This window comes from Tachyglossus aculeatus, chromosome 5, assembly GCF_015852505.1.
Source record: "Tachyglossus aculeatus isolate mTacAcu1 chromosome 5, mTacAcu1.pri, whole genome shotgun sequence".
Classification (NCBI taxonomy): domain Eukaryota; kingdom Metazoa; phylum Chordata; class Mammalia; order Monotremata; family Tachyglossidae; genus Tachyglossus; species Tachyglossus aculeatus.
In genome coordinates, this window is record NC_052070.1 from 44,150,352 (window position 1) to 44,169,464 (window position 19,113).

The 19,113-nt window shown below is 42.3% G+C and overlaps 1 protein-coding gene across 2 annotated transcripts in view; it reads right to left on the minus strand.

Annotated features, from left to right (window-relative positions):
• ACOT7 (acyl-CoA thioesterase 7) overlaps positions 1 to 19,113 on the minus strand; it is a 159,825-nt gene that overhangs the window by 104,552 nt on the left and 36,160 nt on the right. For both annotated transcript variants that reach the window (XM_038746445.1, XM_038746444.1), the window contains exons 4-5: positions 14,237 to 14,328; positions 2,795 to 2,909 (exon numbers count right to left, since the gene is read on the minus strand). In XM_038746445.1, the coding sequence (XP_038602373.1) occupies positions 2,795 to 2,909; positions 14,237 to 14,328 (207 nt within the window). The remainder of the gene's footprint in view (positions 1 to 2,794; positions 2,910 to 14,236; positions 14,329 to 19,113) is intronic.

Consider the following 19,113-nt stretch of genomic DNA (forward strand, 5'->3'; position numbering starts at 1 on the left):
ATAAAGCATGAGCCTGGGAGTCAGAAGAACATGGGTTCTAATCCTGGCCCCACAACTTGGCTGCTGTGTGACCTGAGGCAAGTCACTTTATTTCTCTGTGCCTCAGTTACCTCATCTGTAAAATGGGGGTTGATACTGTGAGCCCCATGTGGGACAGGGGCTGTGTCCAATCTGACTTGCTTGTACCTACCCCAGTGCTTCGTATAGTCCCTGGCACATAGCACTTAACTAATATCATAATTACTATTAATTATTATTATTAACTCTATTACGGCATCTCCCTTGGGACTCCCAGAAAGGATCAGTGTTAAGTGTTTGATGACATGGGCTTACGAACATGCTAAATGGAGCAGACTCCAGTTAAAATAGTATTTAATCTTAGGACCTTAGACATGATTTTAAAAAATTAATTGAAATGTGAAGAATTTCGTCATCTAGAAAAGACTAAAGGAAGTATGACTGTCCAGGCTGGAGAAGAGATGTGACTTGATTATCCTTGAGTACACAGGGAATATTAGATGCAGGTTTGGTGATGAGATGCTAGGCATCCTTACGAAGGAAAATTTCAAAGAAAAAAGAAGAATGCTCTTACACTCAGGGTTGGAAGTCTCAAGAATGGACCAATAATAAATAATTAGAACAACAATTATGGTATTTGTTATGCACTTACTAGGTGCCAAGCACTCTTCTAAGCACTGGGGTAGACACAAGATAATCAGTTTGGACATAGTCCCTTTTCCCATATGGGGCTCACGGTCTAGGTAAAAGGCAGTAGGATTTAATCCCATTTTACAGACATGAAAAATAAGGCACAGAGAAGTTAAGTGACTTGCCCAAAGTCACGCACAGCAGACAAGCCGCAAAGCTGGGATTAGAACCCGGGCCCTCCAACTCCCAGGCCTGTGCACTTTCTAACAGGCCAATGCTTCTCTCAATCTGGCAGTAGTGCAAGATCTTTCCTTGGAATTATTTAGATAATTGTATACTCATCCAAAAATAGAAGCATTTTTTCTGGGAAGCAGGGGGGTGGGCTAGCTCATCTCCAGAGGTGACTTCCACCAAAGCCATTAGGTGATCATGATTTGACAAAAATAATGACTTCCCATAATCCCATTAGAATTAACAGGAGCATGTCTGAACTGGTCCCTTTGAAATAAACATTCATGCTCTCCCCATTCACTGACAATCTGTTCTCATTACTCAGAGTTATAAAGGATAAACTAAAAACAGATTTAATTATACTTTCTCATGGATCAAATATTTTCCATATTTTATCAAGGAAGATTGATCATTCAAGATATTTCAAGCTAACAGGGTACTTTTATTTTCTCTTGATTAGAGCAGTGTGAAGTCAAAGAAACCGTTGTGTGAGAATGCTCAGACTGTCTGCAAAGGGACCAAGAGGTCTAGCTTTTCCCTTGTGATTTGTTGCTAAGCAACTACTGTACAAGTGTCGGAAAGCTTGTCCTGTCCTCAAAATGACCACGGAGTTAGAGAGCCATGGAAAAAAAAAAAAGGGAAGCGTTACAGTGGTATGTATGGTGTCCATCTTTTAAAGTATCTTGAAGATGCTTTTCATCTCTTTCCTGCTCACTTTTTTTTGCATCATACATTGAAATTTTACCTTCAAGATTAAATATTCAAACAATTTTTAATACAGGCTTCATGAAAGTCCATAGCCACATCTTCCTAATCACATTTTATCTCCTTTTTTTCCTGCACCATAGAGCCCGACACACAACCACTAAAGAGCTGGACTCAAAATTACTTCAATTACCAACTGCTTCACCCTGTCACAAAATGGACCCACCTCCCACAAAACGGGGGTAGGGGACTCTTGGCTTTCAGAGGTGTGTCCGGAGAACTCTAACTGCAGGTGAATAATCTGTGTGTGTCAGGGTTTAATTTCCTTCTGTTATACCTCTTGGTTTTGAAAATCCAGAAGTCAGAGTGTAAGTGAAAAGAGGAGATGAAAAACAGAAATGAAGAGGTAATCTGAAGAAGAAAAGTGCTAGGAAGCAACTCTGTGAACAAAAGGGATCTGTGAAGGATGGGTGCTTACAAGGAACCAGAAAGGGAAAGAATTGCAGCCTGGACAATGTTGCTTTTAGTTTTTAGACAAGCAATTGAGGATCTGAGAGGAGAGAATTAAGGGAAGGTTGATTTAATGGGAGAAGAGTGATGAAAGGAGGAAAATTTCTCAGGGACTGAACAAGGACTACCCAGATGCCTTTCTTTCTCCTTCCAAAAGTCTGTAGAGCTGCTCCTTTCGTTCCCATTTTTAGTTTAGGGATTAGAATTGCCCTTTTGCATGCACTCTTTTGTCTTCCATATGGAAGTAAAAGCTTCTTGCTGGGCAGGAACCATGTCTAATCTTTAATATGTGCCTCCAATGCCTAGGATGGAACTACTAACCCCATGTGTGGCTCAGTAAATACTTGTTGATGGATCAACTCATGCTGCTACATATTAAATCTCTCAAAGGCACCCTATGATAATACTCTTCACTGGGATGTAGCAGGAAGGGAAAAGGTTTGAAGGAAGGCAGTTTTGAATGCCTGGATTTTTCGAGTTAAAACCCATTAACAGGGTCTAGATCATGTCTCCCAAGAAGCTGCTTCTCCTCACAACCCTAGGGCCATGAAGCTGATACCTTTTCAGTGTAAGCAGTGATGCAGCACAAATGCCCTGAGGCAATCAGCTAATGAATCCAGATGCATTCCCTATTATTAGTATACAGAAATACAGATTAACAAAATCTAACCTAATGCATTAGCAGCCTGTAGGTATTTACCTGGGTTGATAATTGGCTGTATAATGTCTCCATTTTTATGTTTGGTTTCCATACGGTCCATCTTTTGAGCTTGATATCGCTTTTTCCCCTCTTCCTCTTGCTCCTTTCGGGTGTACTGAAAGAAACCACAAAATAGACTGGTCACAGTTTGTTCTCTACTTGCCTGAAGGCTCAGTTCTCATAAACAGAAAAGCCACAAAAATGGGGTTACTCATCATTATTACCTGACTGTGATAAGAAACTACTTTTGATGGCTGAATTACACACTGAGAGGAAACAAGTGGCTTTGGCACAGCAAAACTGGCCCATCTAATGGCGTTTTAATAGGTCACACGGTGGCTGCTAAGCCATGTAGTTAAAAATAAATGTTAATAAAAGATTTAACACAAAAAAATTTGAGCTCTAAATGCCTTTCAGCAAAACTTAGGAAGAGAACTTCAGGAAGAGAAGCGGCTCATTCCACCGTCACTTCTCTGGCCACAGCTTTTCCTGCCAAGAATTATTTTTGGCCTCTGACAATTTCACAGAACCTCTTTGAATGTGTGTACCTGAATTTCAGTTCTCATGCCCTATGGCCAGTCTTGATCTTTGATCTCTAGACCCTACAGCCCCTTCTCCCATTCAAAGCTCCTAGAGGAAGTCCTCGGACTCACGACACAATTGGTTCCTGGCATTGTAAGTCGCAGCCACTTTTCTCAGAGGAAAAATGATTTCAATGGGGATTGGCAAGGTCATATGCCCTATTTTTGACTAAAATTACCCAGAACTGTGTACTCAATTATAGCATATTCAAGTGGGCATAAAGAATCTGAAGGGTTCTACAACAAGGTAGCTAACTTTTCCTTCTTCAAAAGTAAAATGGTCACCACAACCCAACCTGTTGGCTCTCTCTGGCTATCAGGTTACACCCAACTCCTGGTCCTCTGGCCTCTTCTGCTCCATCCTTTTTAAAACTTTCTCCTCTATTCTGTCCCCATCCCCTGCATCACCGCTTATAAAACTGCTTCTCCATTTCCTTGCAGCTCCTTTGTGGCCCCTGCCCCTGGAGCTGCTATCTTAAAGGAGACTAGTGTGTTAAGTTGAAATTGATGGGGTGTAAATCTGAAAAATCTCAACTCAAGTATCTTAAATCAAGGATTTCCTGTATATCATTTCCCTTGGAGCAGCCCTTTCAAGTGCTTCCCCACACCAATCCCTAATCCCTCTAAGACTTAGAGAAGCAGCATAGCCTAGTGGAAAGAGCATGGGCCTGCGAGTCAGAGGGCCTGGGTTCTAATCTTGGTTCTGCCACTTGCCTGCTCTGTGAACTTGGGCACAAGTTCCCCACGCCCATGTTTCCTCATCTATAAAACAGGGGACTCAATACCTGTTCTCCCTCTTACTTAATGGTACTTGCTAAGTGCTTACTAAGTGTCAAGCGCTATTCTAAGCACTGGGGTAGATAAAAGTTAATCAGGTTGGACACAGTCCCTGCCCCACATGGCGCTCACATGCTTATCTCCTTTTTACAGATGAGGCAACAAGCACAGAGAAGTTAACTGACTTGCTCAAAGTCACACCACAGACATGTGGCGCAGATGGGATCAGAACCCAGGTTCTTCTGACTCCCCAGGCCCTCGCTCTATTCACTAAGCCATGCTGCTTCTCTAAATGCTCCTATTTATTTTGATAGTATTGACACCTGTCTACTTGTTTTGTTGTCTGTCTCCCCCTTCTAGACTGTGAGCCAGTTGCTGGGTAGGGATTGTCTCTACCTGTTGCCAAACTGTACTTTCCAAGCACTTAGTACAGTGCTCTGCACACAGTAAGCGCTGAATAAATATGACTGATTGATTGAATGAATGAATGAATAAATGTGAACCCTGGTTAGGGTAGGGGACTGTATCTGACCTGAATACCTTTTATCTACTCCAGTACTTAGTAAAGTGCTTTGCACAAAGCAAGAGCTTAACAAAAGCCACAGTTATTCCATGGTCCATTAATGAGTCATGATGGAATTTGAAAACCACTTTGAAAAATGGCTTCAAACAATGCCTCTCCTCATATGCCCATCTGAAATGCTTAATCATTCATTAGATAAATTCATTCCCGCAAACATAAGTTTCTGGTCGATAGCCAGTTTGGACAACTCAATCTTCCAGCCTGTGGTGTATTTTTCAGATTTTTTTTTACAGTGTCTGAACACTATTTTGTGGTTTAATTAGCCATTATCTTAGGTTTGAGAACACTTGAGGGGAATGAAAAAGAAGCTGAGTGGGTCAAATGGAAAAAAAAACACCCTAAAGCTGACTGTTTTAAGCTCTATGGTGAACTTGACCCTATCTTCCATAAACAATACATATGAAACTAATGTTTGGTGTCAGAAATAACTGGTGCAAGAGTAGAATTTGTGCCAAGTATGACTAGCCAATTAAACTACACTATTTGTTACTGCTCACCATCTCACCTAAAAGCAAAGGATACCATAGTTTTGCTTATTTCAATACAAAATGTACACTTCCACAACCTAGAGAAATCACTTAACTGAACATTTTTGAAGAATTATTCTAGGAATAAACTCGAGGATAGAATTTTGAAATATTTTTCTGCTAATAGGGTTTGACTTCTAACCTTCCAGAAAAAACTTTTTAATGGACTAGTCATTTCGTGTTACCTCCAATTCTTTTCAGCTAATTTTTATGGTATTTAATGATTTCATTAGCTAATTGGTGACTTCAGAGAGCCCTTCTGTAACCTCAACTCAAACTCATTTCAGAACTTGAATTAAAAATAAAAAACACATATAAAAATTCCATCTCTTTAGCCAAGTCCTGAAAAATTACTTCTCAAGATGACCGATCCAACATCCAGAATTTCTGTCCACTTGTCCACAACCAAAGATGATGGTGGCAAGTCTTATCACAGGGGTAAAATAAGGGTTAATAGAATATATTAATACCTACAAAGCATTTAGAGCTCATGAAAGGAAGACTATGAGGTAGTTTTAAAAAGTATATATTTTTCAGCAAACTGGTGCTAGGCTAAGATCATCTAGATGGCCTACTTTACCACACTGGAAATGGAGTCCTGTGTCCCACACTTAAAAACAGACGCTTGAAAACACAGGCAAAAGAAATAAGCCACTTTAAAACTAGGTGAAGATGTGTTTCCAAGATGGTTGTTGATTTTGGGCCATGACCAGGAAAAAACACAGGATTTAGCATATTGAGGGAAGGCAATAAATATGAAACAACAACAATATACTCCACAGGCATTTTCCCAGACAGTGATGGTGGCTCCTCTTTCCTAATTTGTTCCCCTATTTCTAAGGGCAGAAAGCTCTAGCCCTCCACTGAGGCCACTTTCACTGGAATCAATCAGTGGCAGTTATTGAGTGCTTACTGTGTGCAGAGCACTTCATTACGCATTTGGGAGAGTACAATCAGTAACCTTATCTGTAAAATAGGGATGAAGACAGAGCCCTACATGGGACAACCTGATTACCTTGTATCTACCCCAGTGCTTAGAACAGTGCTCAGCACATAGTAAGTGCTTAACAAATACCAACATTATTATTATTATTATTACAATCCCAGTATATATTCAATATGTAAAATTTCAAAACTATTTGCATGAATATAGTTCTGTGTTACAGAATGACCTTCTTTACACAGTATTTGTCTGGCATTATGACTACAGAATTGGAGCATTTTGTCCACTAAACATAATAGTCACAGAAGATCAAAAGGAGCTTTATTCAGCAGAAAGAGAAAAGGTATCTTGTAGATTCTCTGAAAGGGCTTTTGTAGAACTCCTAAATTGAAGAGCGCCTCCCTTCCTAACCTACATGAATGGTCACAGGAAGCAGTGAAGTCTTTACTGGAAACTGTTCTTATGATTTGTAGCACTTTGTACATACTAGCCTATCTTAATTTAACCACTTATTCACCAGTGGTATTTACTGAGCATTTACTTTGTGCACAGATCTGTAGTAAGCACTTGGGAGATAACAATGAAGTAAATAGACATGATCTCTGCCTTCCAGGAGCTAAGAACCTAGTGAGAGAGACAGACATTAAAATAAATTACAGGTAGGGGACAACTGAGTATAGAATATGTATGGGTATATGTACGGCACTTTTGATTGGCCTGGGTGCTTGTATCTAATCATCCTCCACCTAGGTAAAAAGGTTGATTTACCCCACCATGTGGCATTCTACGATTGGTTCCTGCAAACTGGATCTGATTGGATGGAATATCTGCCACTCACATACAATTTTTCCTCCTATTGGTGCTTGTCACTACAGTTGGTGAGCAGAAATTTCAGGCCAGTGATTTTTACTTGCTATAGAACAACTGTGTCCTGGCACCTCATGGGATGTGGTTGTCCCTGTAAGCCTCACATCACTGTGCTCTGCATAGTGACTCCTTATTGGGGAGGGCATTAAGTTGGGGAGGTAGGGGCTGCTGTCCCTATAAGCTTCCCAACACTTCATCCTGGCTCCATATGGAGGGTGGATTGTTCCTGTGAGTGTCTCACACTCCCACGAATCTCACAATGATGCATACTGACTCCTCATGGAGGGGGGCATCTCCACAGACCTCACCTGCCCCCGCATCCCACAAGCCTCACAAAACTGATGCAGCATTGCTTAGTGGAAAGAGCACAGATCTGAGAGAGAACTTGGGTTCTAATTTGCCACAGATCTGTTATTTGACCATGGGCAAGTCACTTATTTAAATTTCCCTCTGCCTCAGTTCCCTCATTGGCAAAATGGGGATTTAATACCTGTTCTCCCCTCTACTATGAGCCCCACTTGGGACCTGATTGTCTTGTATTTACTCCAGTGTTCAGCACATAGTAAGTGTTTAATAAATACCACAATTATTAGTAGTAGTTATACTTGGCAGGGGGGAAGGGGAGGGTCACACCTGCTGCTGCCACTCGAGCATTCCTCTCCAAAACCCCCTGTTCCTGCCTCTCCAAAAGTCCAAGAGGAGGTGCAGGTGGGCTCTGGGGGAGTCATGCCATCATCACCGACCCTCTGAAGGACAGAGAGGAGTTCAGAGAGACTCCAGGGGTGTCATGCCACCATCCCGGAGGACAGATAAGGTATGTGTGTCTGCCAAGGGTTGGGGAGTAGACACACAAAGCAGCTGTAAGAGAGGTAGAAACTAGGCTCACCAGAATGTTCCACCTTTCTCTTCCCTGGCTCCACCCCCTTGTCACTTGGCCAGCAATTATGTAATTTAAATCCCTTAGACAATGGATGAGGTGGCGAGGCACTACAAGATACTCTATAAGTGTCCAAAGTACTCTGACTGATAAATGGACCGTAATTCAAAATAATAATCCTTTGAGAAACCATATGTATGTAAATGCTGTCGGTGGAGATGGGTGAGTTCCTAAATGCTTAAGGGGTTAGATTAAGTGCATGGGTAAAACAGTAGAGAGGGGAAAACACAGAGGGTATATAAGGAATGTCAAGGAAGGCTTCTTGGAGGATATGGAATTTTGGTAGGACTTTGAAGATAAGGAGAGTAGTGGTATGTCGGATATGAAGGGGGAGGCACTTCCAGACAGGAGGGAAGGCATGAGCAAGAGGCTGATGGTGAGAGAGTTGAAAACACAGTACAGTGAGTAGGTTGGTATTAGACGGGAGAAGTGTGTGGGCTCAGATGAAGTGGGAGAGAAGCAGGGCAGCATGGTATAGTGGATAGAGCACGGGCCTGGGAGCCAGAAGGTTCTAATCCTGGCTCAACCACTTGTCTGTTGTGTGACCTTGGGCAAGTCACTTAACTTCTCTGTGCCTCAGTTAACTCATCTGAAAATGGGGATTGAGCTCTACGTAGGACTGTGTCCAACCCAATTTGCTGGCATCCACCCCAGCGCTTAGGACAGTGCCTGTCACATAGTAGGAATGTAACAAATACCATAATCATTATTATTATTATTATTATAGGAGGGAGAGAGATGACTGAGTGCCTTAAAGCTCATGGTGATGAGTTTCTACTTGATGCCATGATGGATTTACCATCACTCATCTATCACTGCATTCTCTTTTTCCTCTGACCTATACAGCAGCATTTTTTAAAAGTATGTGTTGCATTATTTCCCTTCGTTCCATGGTGTACTCTCTTCAGGTGTGTGAGAGATAGAAGAATGAGAATGAGAGAATGGGAAGAGTAGGGAAGCAAGGAATGAGAACTTCAGATATAGCAAAACAATTTTGGCTAAATTCCAATGCATAAGAAGTGCACACTGATGAGTAAATAGGTTTACCATTGTTTCTGAGACATTTAAATATGTAAAGATACTTTAAAGTTATGACACTGCATGTATAACTCCTTATGCCACATAGGTGAAATTAGCATTTAATAGTAATAATAATAATAATGTTGGTATTTGTTAGGCACTTACTGTGTGCAAAGCACTGTTCTAAGCACTGGGGACGATACAAGGTGATCAGGTTGTCCCACATGGGGCTCACAGTCTTAATCCCCATTTTTACAGATGAATTTGTAATGGTTTATTTGTGGTTTATTTATTTGTAGTTTATTTATTTGTAAGGGTTTAAATGAATTTAATTTGTAAGGGCACTCCCATTTTGTATTGGGTGAATAAATCCCAAATTCTTGCAAATGGGGATTCTTTTTGAGGCAACTTAGAAACTTCTTCAACCAAGTCTGTGCACATGCCTCAGCGCCTAAATGAATTAGGGGCTACAGTTCCAAATATCTGAGCTCATCACCTTGAAATCTTGAGTGTTCACCTCTTCTTTTCTAAACCAAGCAAAAGCTGATCTGATAACTACTGACTGACACCAGAACAATGGGTATTGAATACGTTTGGGTTATTTGGCCTCAAAGATTACAGTACAGTGACCACTGATGGCACTCAAGAATAACTGCTGACCACCCCCAACCCCCATATACACTCACATACTCACAGAAGCAGTCAGGGGAAGGACCAGCTGAAAAACAGTCAAATGGCCACCTTAGAGAAGAGGTTTATTGTATGTTGAAGAACTCCTAGGCCATTCTTAGCACCAGCTGGGCCAATTGTGTACTTGGATCTGTAATTTCAGATGGGCTGAAAACTAGATGAATGGCCATTCTAGACCACATGAATTTGAAGGACAGAACTTATTTGGGATAACTGAGAGTGCTGTCAGCTGTGTGACTTTGCACAAGTCACTTCACTTCTCTGTGCTTCGGTTACCTCATCTGTAAAATGGGGATTAAGACTGTGAGTCCCATGTGGGACAACCTGATTATCTTGTATCTTCCCCATTGGATAGAGCACAGGCCTGGGAGTCAGAGGGTCATGGGTTCTAATCCTGACTCCACCATTTGTCTGCTGTGTGACCTTGGGCAAGTCACTTAATTTCTCTGTGTCTCAGTTCCCTCATCTTTAAAATGGGGATTAAGACTGTGAGCTCTATGTAGGACAGGGACTGTGTCCAACCCGAATATCCTGTATCTACCCCAGTGATTAGAACAGTGCCTGGCACATAGTAAGTGCTTACCAAATACCATAATTATCATTATTGTTACAGCATCAGCTTCCTTACAAACCTCCCTGCCTATATCTCTCCTCTCTCCAAGTCCATATTTCACACTGCTACACAGTTCATTTTTTTAAAAAAATTTTTGCACACATCACCCCCAACTCCTCTAAAACTTTCAATGGCTGCCCATTCTTCTCTGCATCAGATACATCTGACCATTGGCTTTAAGGTAATCAAACTCTCTGCCGCTTACTTATCCTCACTCCTCTCCCACCAGACCCCAGCTTGCACACTTCATCCCCTCAAGCCGACCTACTCACTGTCTGCCCCCTTCTCATCTGTCCCATCACCAGCCTATTCCTTACACCATCCCTTCTGCATGGAACTCCCTCCCCTCTCACATTTGGCAGATCACTGCTTTCCCCATCTCCAAACAATTACATATCCTCTAGGAGGCTTCCTCTCATTCTACTCACTTCCTCACCCTATTTCCCACCACTTCAGGCATTTCAGCACTTCCACACCACCTAAACATGTGGGTACTCACTATCCTCCACCTCCAAAGCATTTGGGTAAATTTTTACACTCTATTGCTTCCCCCAAACACAACACAAGGACAATGATAAGCATAATAAAAACACAAGAACATTGTGGATGAAGGAACTGTTTTCAGGCTCCTTACCACTCAGGTGGAGTGTCCAATAGCCAAAGCCTTCCCAGTGTTCTGTGCTTAGGGAAGACACCCTGCTACTGCTTGAGTCTTTCCCACCCCTGTGTTCTGGCAAAACAGGCTGGGGCAGAACTCCGGGATTAAGATGGAAAGGTAGGTGGATAACGGACGGTGCAGTTCCCAAACCTCAGGGCTCTGTGATCATGTTGAAGAAGAAAAAGAGATAAAAGCAAGATGAGGAGGGGATGGAGCGCAGGAAAGAAAAGAATGGGGAGGAGAGAGAGAGGGAGCCAGAGAGAAGCAGAGGAGACAGAGAGAAGGAGAGAGAGAAGGAGAGAGTGAAAATGAAAGAGCTTATTTCTGGTTCTTTTCATTTGGGAAAAAGGGTGAGAAACAGTTGCAAGCTCCCTTGCCTACTGCTGTTGCCACCTTACTCACCACCCTCACATCAACTCCTCCTGTGCCACTGCTTAGCTGCTTGGGATCAAAAAAACATGGCATCCATGGGAACTACATAGGAACTGCTCTTGACTCCTGCCCCAGAGCTTCCCTTCCTAGCATGCAGCCCATGGGACGCTCAGCATGGGGGCTACTCTTGTCCCTGACATCCTTGGGAATTGAGGGGTCCCCCCTTCCCTAACCTGCTTGGCTGACCTGCCTCGCTGTTACAGCTGCTTGTATAGGTGCTGGGAGGACCTTGTGGGGGGTGGGGGGGGTTGCACCCTGCGAACAGAGTACAAGGAAAATAACAGCCACTTGGCTCCACGTTAGCCCCTGTCCAAAGCAAAGTGGCATGGTGGGCCATCTATTTCCTATTAGGGGTGAAACTAATGTCATTTTCCTCATGGTGCTGAATCCATGGGGGTGATAGCAATCATATATTCATTCATTCAATCATATTTATTGAGTGCTTACTGAGTGCAAAGCACTGTACGAAGCGCTTGGAAGATTACTATATCAAAATAAACAGATACATTCCTCTGCCCATAACGAGCTTCCAGTCTAGACAGGGGAGACAGATATTAATATAAATAAATAAATTACAGATATGTACGTAAGTGCTATGGGGCTGGGAAGGGGGATGCATAAAGGAAGCAAGTCAGGGTGACGCAGAAGGGAGGTGGAGAAGAGGAAAGGAGGGTTAATCAGCGAAGGCCTCTTGAAGGAAATATGGCTTCAGTAAGGCACATACAGTGTGTGCCTTGCTTGGGACGAGAGGCACATTTGGTAACAAGAAGAGCCAGATGTGGCTTAAGAGCCATTGATTGCTGACTTCTGATTTAAGCAGGAAAGGAGTGCCAATAACCATCGCAGGCCATTGGAAGGACTTTTGTGACCTGGAAGACGTTCTGCTTCCCCTCTCTTCCCTAGACAACTATTTGCACATTGGGTGGCCCCTCATTTGGTCTTATACTAGGCAGTCATTCTTTCAGCTGGTCTGTCCCTTACAACACTAAAATAAATGACAAGCAGGAGGAAGTAACAGAGAATAAAAATATGTACGTAAATGCAGGAGGAGTGAGTACCCATACTGCCTGATACGGTTCTTCCATGTTAACTTGCCCTTCTGAGTGCCCCATTTTTCTTTTTCTTTTTATGGTATTTGTCAAGCACTTCCTATGTGTCAAGCACTGTTCTAAGTGCTGGGATAGATACAAATCAATCAGGTCAGACACAGTTCCTGTCCCATATGGGGTTCACAATCCAAGTAGGAAGGAGAACAGGTACTGAATCTTCATTTTACAGTTGAGAAAACCAAGGCATAGAGAAGTTCAGTGATTTGCCCAAGGTCACATGGCAGACAAGTGGCAGAGCCGAGATTAGAATTGCCAGGCCTGTGCTCTTTCCATTAGGCCATGCTGCATAATGAGAATAATGATAATAATTCTGGTATTTGTTAAGAGTTTATTATGTGCTAGGCACTGTACTAAGTGCTGGGGTGGATACAAGCAAATCGGGTTGCACACAGTCCCTGCCCCACATGGGGTTCACAGTCTTAATCCTCATTTTACATATGAGGAAACTGAGGCACAGAGAAGTGAAGGGACTTGCCCAAGGTCACACAGCAGACAAGTGGCGGAGCCAGAATTACAACCCACTACTTCTGATTCCCAGGCCCGTGCTCTATCCACTATGCCATGCTGTTTCCCAGGAGGAACTGCAGGAAAATTGTGATCAATAAAGCAGCAGTGTTATACTGGATCGCCAGTAGATCACACCAGTTTATAATGGAGTTTTACTGTTTCGGCCACTGCCCACAATGTAAAATAGAAACTTCTTGTTCTACATCTCTTTTAACCACTAATACAACTTTAAAATCCAAATCCCTAGCTGAATGGCATTGGGCAAGAAATGCACAAGAACCGAAGGGCAATGATGTGGGTGAGAAAATGTCAGCTACGTGGGCACAACATTCACCACTGATCAAAGCCAAATAAAAGAACATTCCATCAGAGAGTCAGTGGCAATGAAATCTGGCCCACTATTGGAAATCCATTTTTTACTGCTGAATAGTCTATGAGTCAGTAAGTGGAAGTTTTTCAAGAGTGAATCAAGACATGGCTCAGACTGTTCAGTTATTGCATTAGAGAACCAATTAATGGTCTTCAAATTACTGAAAAAGGGGTGAGAGAAAAGAATTGAACTCTTTTATTGTAGCCAACAAATACGCCGGCACCTAACTCCCCATCTGAGGCTTTCAAAAGTAATATATGTATCTTCCAAAAATGGTCTCAAGGAAAGTAGAAGGAATTTTCAAGCAGGACATCACCTTTAACTCTCATGAACCTTTTCGAGTCATCAGCAATACAAAAATCACAAAAAACAAATGAGTGATTGGGGAAAAGTGAAAATAAGCCAAAGTAGAGGTTTTACTTTCTTAAGATGTCTCTGCTATGCATTTTATTAAAAACTGAAACAGTATTCTTTCCAAAGGCTTTAAAGAGCCTGGTTGGGCTAGGCGGTAATTCTAGGCAATTACCCCGGGAGAAAAACTGAAAACAAAAACCCAATATTCTACCAATTTTTTCAGGCTATTCAAATTGAGCAAATTTCCTAACACTAGTGTGGCGATTTTTCTGGATTTATACTGGACAGTTGGGCTTTCTACTAGTCTGCCTCCTGTTTAGTATTCTTGAGTGTTGTCAGTCACCCTACTTAACACTCAGAGTCAGTACTAAGACTTAACATGAACGAAGCTTTGTCATTTGAACCATTTTTGAGGTTTGAAACCTTCTAATGTTCATGGAAGAAGGATGAGGGGAAAGCAACAGGCAATCTTACCTCAAAGGGAGGAACTTCAACCACTTTGTCCACATTCTTCAGTGAAAGGGGCACATACCAGAGAGTTGCCTTATTAGTCATCCTCTTAGTACCTTGAGAAAAGAAAAATGCACTAGGGTCACTAATGGCATATCACACCATGAATTTGTGACACTTATGTCAAGTCAGAACACTTCCCTCCTCAAAAATCTGGTGTTCTCCCAATCATTGTTTGCAGCCTATTTCAGCTCCTGCCTAAATATTCAAGATGCTTCACCATCGGACTCCCTCATACCTCACTGACTCTTCTTCTTCAACTAAACCTCAGCTTATTCTGTTCAACCTGCCCAGGTTAAACACCCTTACATTCTCCACCCTTGGCTCTTCTCACCTCCACCACCACTCATTCTATATCTTCCTCTGCCTCACCTGACCACAACCCACCCTTTCAAAGGTCTACTAAAAACCACATCCAGCCTAAACTCCTGTTACTCTGATCGTGCCCCCAACCCACCACTACTGCTGCTTTCTCATCACTTCCTTACATATGCAATTCAGTTTATGCATAGACTTTTGTAATTCATGCTCTTGCTCTTTATCAGTTTGCACATTTGTGCACTATGCTTATTTTCTCCAATTGGATAACAAGCTCCTCATGGACAGTGATTTTGTTTTATAGAACTTTTGTAATTTCTCACAGCAACTAGTACAGTATCTAATAAAAAATATATACTAAATACTAATGATGATGATGAGATGGAAAAGTAAGAATCAGGTCAGCCTAATTTTTGACATATTTTAGGCACAGTCATAGCAGAAACAATTTCTACCCCTTTTCCAGTCCTTACTTCATTCTGTATGTTTCCTCACCCCTCAAAAATCTTCGATGGTTACTCACTCCTCTCCAGATTAATTAGAAACTTTACGGCAATCCATTAGTTCTTCCTCTTTCGTTATCAGCACTCTTTTCCCACTATACCAGCTCACATTCTTCGTTCCCCCAAAGATAATCTACTCAGTGTACTTCATTCTCTAACTCTCGCTTCTGACCCCTTGTTCATAGTCTTACTCTTATATAGAATTTCCTCCCTCTTCAAATTTACCCCTCCACCTTCAAATCCCTTTGAAAATTTCACCACATCCAAGGGACCTCCCCTGATTACATTTTCTTCTCCCAACTACCACCTCAGCACTTATACACTCACAACTTATACACTAATATCAGGACATCCAAGCAGCTGCTGTATGGTGGCCTGAAATTGGAAAACCAAGGGCAAGGAGGCTAGAGGAAACAACTTAAGGATCAAGTAAAACAAAGCCCCAGTCGGCTGTTGCAGACCAACCAGTAAGACACATTGCAAACAGGAAAGGAGTGGTTCTATTGGAGCAGAAGTTCCATAAGGATTGTGAAACAAGGCAGCAAGAACAAAAACAGCAACAGGTGCAGCAAGCTATAAACAAGACAGCCAAATGAGGGTCAGTCTTTGTGTGTGCACAATGCAAGTAGAGTTATGGGTCCCAAACCAGTCTTTTTCAGTCACACATACGCCCTGGATGAATTTTGCTGTCAATTGTATCTTCTTGGAATATGAAGGACAACTACATATATATTTGGGTAGATATATATATATATATATATTTATTTATTTCATATTGCTCAGTAAATAGTACTGAATGATATTATCATTGGAAACTTACCCAGCTCTGCAAAGGATTAGTCAGGAAATATATAATGTTAGTAGGCACGATGCCTGCCCTCAAGGAGTTTATAATGTATCACAGAAGACAGATACTAAAATAAATTACAGACAGGAAAAGCAACAGAGTTTAAAGATATGTCTATAAATTCTCCATCTGGGCAGGGGGAGGGGTCAGTGAGAATCCAAGTGCTGGGAGGGTGGAGACTCAAGTGCACTGGTGATTCAGAAGTGATAGTTATCAGAGTCGGGTGGGAAGGCCTCCCCTGGAGTACATGTGATTTTAGAAAGATTTTGAAAATGAGTAGGGTTTGCCAGATGTGAAAGGGGAGAGAGTTACAGAAGAAGGGAGACTGTGGCCCTGTGAATATGGTAATTTAAGAGAAGTGGGGATAGGTAGGAGGGAAGAGAGCTGATTGAGTGCCTTAAAGCCCAATGGGTAGGAATTTCTGCTTGATGGGCAGAGGAACGGACAACTATTGGAGGATTTTGAAGAGAGGGTAACCAGAGACAGAATGATGTTTTAGAAAAATTATCTGGGCAGCAGAATGAAATATGTAGAGGAGAGGGGAGACGCTGAAGCAGGACAGGTTGGAGGCAGGATAAACTGGAAGCAGGAAGATCTATGAGGAGGTTGATGCAACATTTGAATCAGGACATGACAAGTGCTTGGACAAGCATAGTAGCAGTTAGGCTGGAGAAGAAGGGGTGGATTCTGGACTTGTGAAGAATCAACATGATTTGAGGATTGGCTGACAATGCTGATTGCAAGAGACAAGTTAAGAATAATTCTTAAGAGATGGGGAGGATGGGGGTACTATCAACAGTGATGGGGAAAGTCAAGGGGAAGTGTGCATTTGGGAGGGAAGATAAAGATTTCGGTTTTGGACATACTGAGCTTGAGATGCCAGAGGAACAACCACGTAGGGACGTCCTGGAGGCAGGAGGAAGGATAAGCCTGGAGAGTAAGAGAGAGGTCGAGGTTAAGGAGATGGAGAACGGGGTCCCCAGAGTGGTTTCAGGCTTGGGCTTCACAGTGTAATGAAGGCAGAGAGATTCAATCAGGTTGCTACCAGCAGCAGTGGATGCAGGAGGAGTCTCCTGCATGGTTTAGAGAAAAAACGGGTGCTAAGAAGTGGGACTATATTAGTCACTTCTCAAATGTTTATCCCTCTATGGACTTCTCCAAAAAAGAGAAATGGGCTATCAGTGCAAATATGGAAAAGGAAACAAAGAGCTAGTGAGACAGAGGAAGAGGGAGAAGAGAGAAAAAAAGAGGTTCGGAAAGGAAGTTCTGTGCAATTGGTCTCATGACTAGTCAAGATGTCTATCATCTCCGCTGTGTCACATATTAACCAATCCCTTACTTCTGTCTTGCACAGCATTGGTACCACCAACATTGGTACCACCAACATTGGTACTGAGCCCTCACAGAATCAATCGTATTTATTGAGCGCTTACTGTGTGCAGAGCACTGTACTAAGCACTTGGGAAGTACAAGTTGGCCACATATAGGGACAGTCCCTACCCAACAGTGGGCTCACAATCTAGAAGGGGGAGACAGAGAACAAAACCAAACATACTAACAAAATAAAATAAATAGAATAGATATGTTTTCATTCCGGTCACCTGCAAATAAATAACGTCCCCCTTTCAGGATGCATGATACAACACTAGGTCCTCTGAGGAATAATGAAGATCCTGTACCAACCCTCAAAGTGCATACAATCAAGTAATGATTGTGATATTTGTTAAGAGCTTACTATGTGCCAAAGCACTGTACTAAGCACTGGGGAAGATACATTACAATCAGATCAGATACAGTTCTTGTCCCACATGGGCCCACAGTTTAAGTAGGAGGGAGAACCAGTATTTAATCCCCATTTTATAAATAAGTAAATAGAGGCACAAGGAATTTGTGTTACTTGCCCAAGATCACACAGCAAGCCAGTGGCAGGATGTTATGTGACTTACCCAAGATCACTTAACAGGCACATGACAGAGAGGGAATTGGAACTCCCAGTCTCCTGATTCCCCATCCTTATGCTCCGCCCACTAGGCCTAGAATCTGAAATTTCAGGACAGAATCAGCCCTCACACTTGAAGTCTTTTGACAGCATCACTAAGACCATTCTGACAAATTTCAGCTCCCAAGTATTATCTAGAAAGAACTCAGATCAAGTGCAGGGTTTGCCAAAGATCCAAGGCTTACAGACCCATGGGAGTGCAGGGGGCTTATCATGCTTCTGATATCAAGTGTTTGCTTCTCATCACTCTGTCAAGAAAACTGCACACATCTCAGGTACTGTTTGTGTAAGGAGATGGTCTGATTGTGAAAACATGTCAAATGTTTCTAATGAGAATTTCTACACCTTGTTACAATTCAAGGAAGCCTTCCTCTGAGGAAAACAGCTGAATAATTGACTAGGAGGATAACATTAATCAGCTTGATAGAAGGCTGTAGGAGCAGAAGAATTGAAACAAAGCCAGGGAGCATCTAACTGAATTCTTCTTCAAAACACAGACAATGCTTAGGTCACCATTAACAGATTATGACTGACACTGAATTTCAAACTCAAAATACCTGGCTGAGAAACAATCTTCGTATGTGGGATGTGGGATGACTTTTGACAGAAATTTCTTCCCTTGTCCAAACACTGACAAAAGGGGAAACAGTCCAATTACCCAACTGAGTGTGAGATCGAGGGTAACACATGACCTGAATACATTAATAAATACAGACACACTTGTTCAAACACTAGAGAAGGGTTAGGAAGAGGGGTAATTATTGTATAAGTTCAAAAGGAGCAGTGTGGCTCAGTGGAAAGAGCCCAGGCTTGGGAGTCAGAGGTCATGGGTTCAAATTCTGGCTCTGCCAGTTGTCAGCTGTGTGACTTTGGGCAAGTCACTTAACTTCTCTGGGCCTCAGTTACCTCATCTGGAAAATGGGGATGAAGATTGTGAGCCCCACGTGGGACAACCTGATCACCTTGTATCCTCGCCAGCACTTAGAACAGTGCTTGGCACATAGTAAGCGCTTAAGAAATACCAACATTATTATTATTATTATTATTACTACCTTCTACACAAAACAAGCAGGCCGTGAGGCCTTCCTAAGTTCAAAAAAGCTCCAAAACTAAGAACTGGAAGAGTCTGGTTAGGTCACTCAGGCTAGCTTCTTTCTCCTGCCTTTTAAGAATC